The sequence below is a fragment of the Phoenix dactylifera genome, chromosome 2, assembly GCF_009389715.1.
Source record: "Phoenix dactylifera cultivar Barhee BC4 chromosome 2, palm_55x_up_171113_PBpolish2nd_filt_p, whole genome shotgun sequence".
Taxonomy (NCBI): Eukaryota; Viridiplantae; Streptophyta; class Magnoliopsida; order Arecales; family Arecaceae; genus Phoenix; species Phoenix dactylifera.
Genome location: NC_052393.1, coordinates 13,619,140 through 13,628,448, shown reverse-complemented (window position 1 = coordinate 13,628,448; position 9,309 = coordinate 13,619,140). Strand labels below are relative to the sequence as shown.

Below are 9,309 nucleotides of genomic sequence, written 5' to 3'. Positions count from 1 at the left end.
TTTGCTTGATTTTGATCCTTATCTTTCAACACTAGTTTACGCTTTGATTTTAATCATTTTAAAGTTATATTGGATTTGAAGATTCTGTTGTCTTTTTTTGGGTTAGTATAGTCGATCTTTCAATTTAAATGCAACTCAAGTAGGTAGTCAAATGATCAAGCTACTTGTGTATCACCTCGGGTGTCGCTATGGCACTCCTTAATATTATTTTATTAGAATATAGAAGATATTTTGACCATTTTAGAAAATTTTGTTCTTAATGGATTAGTAGCGAGTCAACTATGGATTGACATCCTCTGTTATTTTTTATTATTTTTCTGAATGGTGCGGGGCAAAGCCGCCTCCCCCGTCCCTTCTTCCTTTTCCCCGTCTGTAGCGGCAACGACCCTGCAACCCCCTCCTCCTCCTCCTCCTCCACCCTCGGCGATGACCCAGCCGCCCTCCTACCCTCGGCGATGCCGTCCTCCTCCTCAGCAATGACCCAGCCCCCTCTCCTCCTTTCCCACCCTCGGCGACGACCCAGCCTCCCTCCGCCGCTGCCCTCGGCGGTGACATCCCCCCCCCACTCCTCCTCCTCCTCGGCCTCTTCCCTGTCTGTGGCGGCGACGACCGGCCCCCATTCGAAACAATTACCAGACCTGCTACCAAGTTCAATACAAAAATAATTGTGAAGTTTGAAATATCCGGCTACAGCCGGTTGATCAGGGAAAGGGCGGTGTAAAAAACAAATATATCCTTCGGAGTATCGAGTCTATACTTTATTTATAGTTTGAGGGGCAAATAATCAGTAGTTGGATTAAAATCCAAGGGATGGAAACCCTGACGCCTACATCACACACAATCCCATGATCCGACCGCCCTCCCTTCCACTTTTCCCTCTTCTTATCCCAATCCCAGCGTAGCATACAATGACCTAATCGCTAACACCCGTTGCCGCAGCGCACCGCGTAAGCTCACCAATTCGCCGCCCACCAACCTCGTTGCCACCTCCTCCTCGTTGTCAGCGCCAGCAGCATCGTGGCCTGACTCTCCTGCGCTAGCTGCTCTATCCACAGGGGCATAACAAAATAATCATTCAATATTTTAATATACATTTCTAAATAAATTAATATATAATTTTTTAAGATATAATCTTTATCGGTATATACTATTTGATCAGATGATGCATACCTTGCAACATAGTCATCCAGCATCTCAATATATATATTTAGATAAATCAAAATATAGTTTGCATAATATGGTTGATGTGGGGTCGGAACCCCGACACCAGCCCGCACACCGGGCGAGCAGGGAAAGCATCCGCGTCCTCCCCGAGGTATTGTCCGCTTTGGGATTGCCGCTTCGGGTCTGCGGGAGGTCGCCCAGGGTCGTGGCCCAATGACAGTCCCGAGCCCTGACGGCGCGGGGGTCCGCGGAGGTTGCCCCCTACCCTCACGGTTTTGTCCTACAAAAGGGCCCTCTTTACCTCCAGCCCGTGGGCCTTCGGTGAGAAGAGGTGTTTGCACCCCCCATTTAAGGCACAGACCTTTCCGCTGATTACCCGATGTGGGACTAAACTGGGAACCCCATCCCACAACACAGCCCCCCCAGCGGGAAGGTCTGTGCGTGACCGGGGCCCTTCCTCTAGCGCCATCTGATGTGGGGTCGGAACCCCGACACCAGCCCGCACACCGGGCGAGCAGGGAAAGCATCCGCGTCCTCCCCGAGGTATTGTCCGCTCTGGGATTGCCGCTTCGGGTCTGCGGGAGGTCGCCCAGGGCCGTGGCCCAATGACAGTCCCGAGCCCTGACGGCGCGGGGGTCCGCGGAGGTTGCCCCCTACCCTCACGGTTTTGTCCTACAAAAGGGCCCTCGCGAATGAGAGAGTGCTGGAGCAGCTCAGCTCAGAGCGAATGTGGTATTGTCCGCTTTGGGAGCCGTGGGCGCGGAGCTCGCACGGGGGCGGACCCACCTGCAGGCGCGGAGCAGCTGGACAGGTGTCCCTCACGGTTTTGTCCCCCCGTAGGGGGGCCCTCTTTACCTCCAGCCCGTGGGCCTTCGGTGAGAAGAGGTGTTTGCACCCCCCATTTAAGGCACAGACCTTTCCGCTGATTACCCGATGTGGGACTAAACTAGGAACCCCATCCCACAACAATGGTGTTCACTAGTACACAGTTTATATTCAGATGATAGACATTCGCAGGCTTTTAGATAAATATTATAAGTATTTTTGGTATACACTTAGCTGCAACTCAATATAAATCTCTAGATTAATTGATACACAATTTTTAAAATATAATATTCTGCTACATAGTACATGGGTAGATAATACATATCTAGCAAAATAGTCATCCAATACACATCTTCATATAAATCGATATAATTTCTAAACTATGGTGTTCACCAGTACATATCACGTAGCTAGATGACGCATATCTAGCGATATAGTCATCCATCATTCTAATATACATATAAAAGTAAATTGATCCATAATTTTTAGAATATGCTGTTCATTAACATACATGGCCAAGTGATACATATTCGCCCGATTAAGTTTATTTATTTTTTTAAAAAAATATTTAAAAAAAGAGAAAAAAATGGGGGATGAAAAAAAAGATGTGACAGATGAAATAGATGGTTTTAAGAGGAAAAAGACAGATAGGAAAAGGTTTGACCCAAGAACAAAAGAGAATAGGACAGCTTCTCTTCACGTGCATTATCTTTAATAGAATTAGCTGTCAACCAATTTTGATAGCAATAATGAACTAAAGCTTACCGATCGTACCCTTTTGTTTACAAGTGACGGTCCCGGTTCGCCCAGAACGTTGCCATATTTCATGATTCCGTCCCAAATACGGAAATGCATTCCAAGTGGAAGTATTGGATTTGACCCTCAGTCGCACCGACCGATGGAACTCTCGCCTTTCCTATCCTATTTATTTATGGGTAATTACTAACTCTCTCCTGTCCTTTAAAAAACTTCAAAAAAAAAAAAATACTTCAACGACGCACTGGGTACCATTCGGAGCGCACGCTTGCATGCACATATTTGCTCACGAAACCTCGGTAGAAATAAATACTAGATAGCAGTGCAAGCAATCTAAGAGACAAACTTCTTTCTTCACGTATCACTTGGAACTTGCCATGTTACTAGAGAGCAGCGAAAGCCATCTAAAATGGAGTAGTTGGTCCAAACTCTAGTCTCGTACCATGCCATTCCATAATCGAACCTAAAGCCTCTGGATGCCAAGCAAAGGGGATGACAGCTGACACAAGCGGCGGTTCACATAGTTTGTTAAGCATTTAGAGATTATAATTATTTCTACACAAAATGATATGAGGGTTGCTATATATCCTTGTATATATCTTGCTGAAACCCACACAGAGATAGCATATAATTAAATTATTAGTGGCCCATGATGACCCTAGTCCGACTAATAATTCCTACGGAAAGTAGTTGACATGTCATGTCAAAGTTGGATGGCAACTAATCCTAAAAGGGGATAGCAAGTCAGAAAGAATATATTATTTTTAAAATACTAAAATAAATGACTTTGTGTTCCACAATTGACATGTGGACTACTTTGCCGTCTTGGCGTCATCAACTCCAGCGTAATAACTTACGGATCTCAAAGTACTTCAATCTCTTTTTTTGCCATCTACCTGTTTAGCTCTCAAACTAGTTTCTTCAAAAGATAGAACCCGCCATTGAGATGGTAGCTCGGTAGAACGGAGCCTTACTTCCAACTAAGTGCTTCCAAGTTCGAAACGTATGGACGTCGATTAAATTGTGGAGACCGGATGCTTCATACTTCAACATGGAGTTAGGAAGTGCTACTGGTCCGCTGGTAGCTTCGGTGGTGCCAGATATGACGTACTCACACGGAGAATTCGTGCCGGAGCCTAGAGGGATATCTGAGCCAGGCCCACGGGTGGGGAGGGTATGAGTAAAACCGGCCGGGATGCCCAACACATGGTCATTTCTGCCTGCATCGAATATTCTCCTGGCGAGATGGGGGCCCAGTGAGGGCTGCTATGCGGGGGTGGGCTTGTCCCTTCCTTCCCCCTTCCCCTATTTTTCAGCAAAAAAAAAAAAGAGAGGTAGAACCCAAACCCGATCTTGAAAAGGTAAAGTTTGAGATCATCTATCAAGGCACATCTTTGCCTAAAATAAAAGAAGTAGGCCTCATTCTTATCCAATATGAGGTAATAATGTAGTATTGTATCCATTGTTTCTTCAATAAATGAAAACTTCATTATATATTTTCAAAAATTTTGTTGCAATTGTTAGCTTGCAATGGAGCTGAAGTTCTACTAGAAAATCCTTGCGGCCATCATGTGGCAACACATGATTCACAAATAGTGCCAACCAAAAACCTATGTAATTAGCCACTAAATCTATGGATTTGTTTGGGTTCGCGGTAAAAGAAGGAAAAAAATGTAGTTAAGAAAAAAATAAAAAAAAAATGCCGCTTATTTGGTTGGAATTTTCAAATGGGAAAGATGGAAATATAGTTTTTTTATGAGAATATTTTTATTTTCATGTTTCGTGAAAAAAAATTATAAAGGATATGAGAAAGCTACTTTTCTTTCTGTTGGAAATTAGGATCCATTTTTTTTCCAGAAGTTTTCTTAGGAAATCCATAGGTAAGGTATTTTCCTTTATTATAAGTATAATAGGTATTTCAGATAACTTTCTTAGGAAAGTAGATGTTTGACCAAATATAAGCCACTATAAAATGTACCATTTGCCCATGATCAACTAAACATACCAAAATTATTTTTTCATGCATTATATTTCTAAAAGTTATTTTTAAAAAAATATTTCGGGGAGAAAAAAAAAAATTATGAACTAAACTAGTCCTGTGCGAGAACACCCTACTAAAAAGTTCCTCCCAAGTGTATCATCTCTTTTACGCAGTGTTTTCCGATATCACGGACTTCACTGCAGGACAACTCCAAAGTTTTTGCTTGGAGACGTCAGAAGTTTAGGTGGGTCGCACTAAAATCTCACCTGCCACCTTGAACGTCCATAAATACAGTTCAAATTTTTCTAGAGGCAACAAATTAAGCTACCAGTAAATGCCACTGTCTCGCCCAGAGTTGCATGGAAAGAGTAGTACGAAGGTGCATGCCTACCGCACTAGAATTATGGAAGTGGGCTCCTCTCGCTCCCTCTTTTATTTTGGTATACCGTATTCATGGTGACTCTGGAGTGGCTGGTGGTTGCATCTGTTATCGAAGCCCCACGCATTGTGCATGGAGACAGGACTCAAGGAGATTATCTTTATATGACTGTGGCCCCATCTGGTGGTTAGAGTGGAAGCTTCTACTGGCGAGAAACCGGAGCTCATCTTTGTACTCTACCATTCATGAGACGGCGTCAACACCTTCACGGCATCCACAGTCCTCTTCTTTCCCTATATATGTAGGCTTTGCGCGCAACAAAGAGTCTGAAATCTTCTTTAGACTTATTCTATTGGGTGTCCACATTTTCTTTTAATTGGTGGTGGCTAGATAGATGGCATCTGTCCTTTGGAGATCAGCATTAGCAGTACTTAGCCTTCTGCAGTTCTGCCGCTCAGAGAAAGGTTTGCATCCTTCAGTCTCTCCCAGCCAAATGAGTAGTCTAATAGCATGCATCCAATTCGACCGTTACATTTGAACCGTGGGGGACTGGTTTTTTTTTTTTTTTAATATAATTTCCGGCAAGTCACTGTACTAAATTGAAGTCTTATGAGCTGCCTCCTAATTAATGTTCGCTATGAGCAGCACCAAATTACACGTTTGTGAAGAATGCAGAGGATGCTCCACCGATATCGTACTACGACTACATCATCGTCGGCGGTGGGACGGCGGGCTGTCCTCTGGCCGCCACCCTCTCCCAAAAGTTCAAGGTTCTGTTGCTAGAGAGAGGTGGCTCGCCCTATGGCAACAAGAACATAAGCAACTTGGCCTACTTCGCCGACACCCTTGCCGATGACTCCCCTACGTCGGCCTCGCAGCGCTTCGTGTCTGAGGATGGAGTCATCAATGCACGGGCTCGTGTGCTTGGTGGCGGGAGCTGCATCAATGCGGGGTTCTACACACGAGCCAGCCCGCAGTACGCGCAGAAGGCTGGTTGGGATTGGAGACTGGTGAACGAGTCCTACAGATGGGTAGAGAAGGTTGTGGCATTCGAACCGCGTTTGCTTCAATGGCAGTCAGCGTTGAGGGACGGGCTTCTGGAGGTTGGCGTGACGCCGTTCAATGAATTCACTTTTGATCACTTATATGGGACTAAAGTTGGGGGAACCATATTCGATAGAGATGGGAGCAGGCACACTGCCGCCGATTTGCTCGAGTATGCGAACCCGGATGGGCTTACAGTGCTCTTGCATGCCAGAGTAGGAAGGATCATGTTCAGGTACAAAGGTGAGGCTCTCTCCAAAAAACTACTACTAAGCTCTAGGGTTTTGCTTAACACGCATCCACGATACTTTCATTCATATGCCTGGGAGTTGGTCAAGGGAAGAGATAGAATAATGAAGAAATAAAAGGATTTTTTTTAAGTCTCAAAGTCCGTTCGGATGATCGGACTGAAAATCTTATAGAATTTCTGAATTGGGCCAATACGAATATTAATTATAGAATTATACGCTGGCCAGGCCTATATTCATAAATATACATGAGTAACTTTTGAGTAATAGAATTATAGTAATCTTATAATTTTGCTGATTGTAATAGAATTTTTAGCTCAATCATCCAAACAAGCTCTTAAGATTCTATTACAATAACAAGAATGAGATTTTATATTGTCGAGCCACCTTTAGATTTGCATGATACTCTACCATTTATCATGTACTATTTTGTCGTTAGGAAAACCAAGGCCAGTAGCCCATGGAGTGGTGTTCAGGGACCAGGCAGGCACCGCGCACAAAGCCTACCTCAAGAAGGGATCCAAGAACGAGATCATACTCTCAGCAGGGGCCATGGGGAGTCCTCAGCTGCTGATGCTTAGCGGCATCGGCCCGAGGAGCCACCTCGAGTCGCTGGGCATCAGGGTGTTGGCGGACCTGCCAAATGTCGGGCAGGGCATGGCTGACAATCCCATGAACGCCATCTTCGTCCCTTCCCCAGACCCGGTCGAGGTTTCTCTCATTCAGGTCGTTGGTATCACAAAGTTTGGGAGCTTCATTGAGGGGGCCAGCGGATCCAATTTTGCCACTCCCACCTCCGGCGAGCCTCCAAGTAGAAACTTGGGCATGTTCTCTCCTCAGGTGCTTACTAAAAGAGCTTCCCAGTCCTTTTCCTCGCAACGCCATTGAACGTTGGTGAAGCTGGTTAGTCTAATCATAGCAGTCCATGCACCCTTTGATATGGTGAACTGATATCTTGGCCGAATTGAAAGACCTTGTCGAAAGTTTGCTTGAAAGATTTTTCAAAAAAAAAGAAGAGAAAATTCTAGGATTTAGTTTCACTAATTACATCATTATCATTTCTCTTGAGAGAAAAATCTAGACAAGCTACCTAATAGTGCACCCAAAATGGCTTGCACGAGGGTCTAGCTCGATGGGCAGTGTTTGTTGCTTCCTTGTTTCCCGAAATTAACTTGGGTTACAAAGGATTTACTGCCTTAATTTATCTTTTTCCTCTCTTAATCTTTTAGACATCAATCTAAGTTACCATCCAAATTTTCGGCTGCATTTGCAGACTGGTCAACTATCCACAGTTCCTCCAAAGCAAAGAACTCCTGAAGCCATCGCCAGAGCAGTCCATGCCATGAACAGCCTTGAGGAATCTTCCTTGAGAGGTGGATTCATCCTTGAAAAGGTCGCTGGCCCCCTCTCTACAGGTCAACTTGAGCTTCGCAACAGGAACCCGGATGACAACCCATCAGTCACCTTCAACTACTTCAAACATCCCTTGGATCTCCAAAGATGCATCCAAGGCATCGAGGTCATCGAGAAAGTAGTGCAGTCCATGGCATTCTCTAAATTCAAGTATCCTTTCATATCCATCGAAGAGTTGCTCAATTTGACTGCAGACTTCCCGGTGAACTTGATTCCAAGGCATGACAACGATTCCACGTCCTTGGAGCAGTACTGCAAGGACACCGTGATGACCATTTGGCACTACCATGGGGGTTGCCAGGTTGGTCGAGTCGTTGATTCTGATTACAAAGTTCTTGGTGTCGATGCGCTTCGTGTCGTAGATGGATCCACGTTTAATTTCTCACCAGGAACCAATCCACAGGCAACAGTCATGATGCTTGGAAGGTAATACATTCCTTCTTCCAACTTTCATTGTTTAGCAAATTACCACCACCACCATCATAATTTTCTTTTTAGTTCTTACCATGCGGGAGAGTTGTTTTGTGCCAAAGCCCTCAAAAGAAAAAGAAAATGGTCGGCCAATTTGGCGAGAGGTTTTTGCAACGTTCTGACATTTTCAAAAGCCTCATATTACGTTATATATTGTAATATGGAAACAGCATTACTACCATTGTTCAGCCATTAAACCCACACAAGTTTTTAGAGTGTTACTGCATGCAGGAGTAATGAGTAAAATTTTTCTGTTTACGATCAGAACTTATCTAGTCATAACTAACAATTTTTATTATATTTTGGTTCATGAGCTTATAGTACCTGAGTTCCCAATTTAATTCCTTCGTGTAAACATAAGTATTCATTTTTAAAGCATGCTCCCTTTGGACTTTATTAGGTATATGGGAATCAGAATCCAAAATGAGAGGTTGGGAACCCATGAAGCAGAGAGCAAAGCCTGAATGGTCTTCTCATGCGCGGACGAGTTCCTGGGAGAGCCTACGCGCTGGTACGACTTAAATATGTTCTCAGTATACAATCAAAAAAAAAAAAAAAAAAGAAATCTCAGGACTGACTACTTTGTTTGTAAAAAAGCGTCCTTGGAGTTGTTCTTTTCGCAGTAATTATTGGAAAGACATCTTATGCATGTGAATCAATCCTTAAGAGGGCTGGCAAGACAATAATGACAATGAGACTTTTTTTTTAATATATATATATATATATAATGGATGACTCATATACTTCTAATGTGAATACATCCTAAAAAGTCAAAAGATAACAAGTCTCAAAGCTCTCTAGGCAGCTCCTTCTCTCTTATCTAGAGAGCTCCTCCAAAGTGGTTAGCCATATATGAGATCACCCAATCCGTAGTTTTGTTAGTTTCTTTATAGACATGCTTGGCCTGAAAGGCAGCATCTCCACGTACTATGGCTTGATATCCCTGAGCAATGAGTGGCAGCTATTCATATTCCTGAGCAATGAGTGGCAGCTATTCATATCGCCAGTGCATCTCTAGATCTAGCCGA

The 9,309-nt window shown here is 43.9% G+C and overlaps 1 protein-coding gene across 1 annotated transcript; it reads left to right on the top strand.

Annotated features, from left to right (window-relative positions):
- The first annotated feature begins 5,422 nt into the window (after positions 1 to 5,422).
- On the top strand, positions 5,423 to 8,994 carry LOC103716848 (protein HOTHEAD-like). Its single transcript, XM_008805025.4, has 5 exons — positions 5,423 to 5,569; positions 5,751 to 6,392; positions 6,837 to 7,237; positions 7,671 to 8,236; positions 8,682 to 8,994. Exons 1-5 carry the CDS (start codon positions 5,500 to 5,502, stop codon positions 8,743 to 8,745), a joined length of 1,743 nt encoding a protein of 580 aa, XP_008803247.1. The 5' UTR covers positions 5,423 to 5,499; the 3' UTR covers positions 8,746 to 8,994.
- The last annotated feature ends 315 nt before the right edge of the window (positions 8,995 to 9,309 follow it).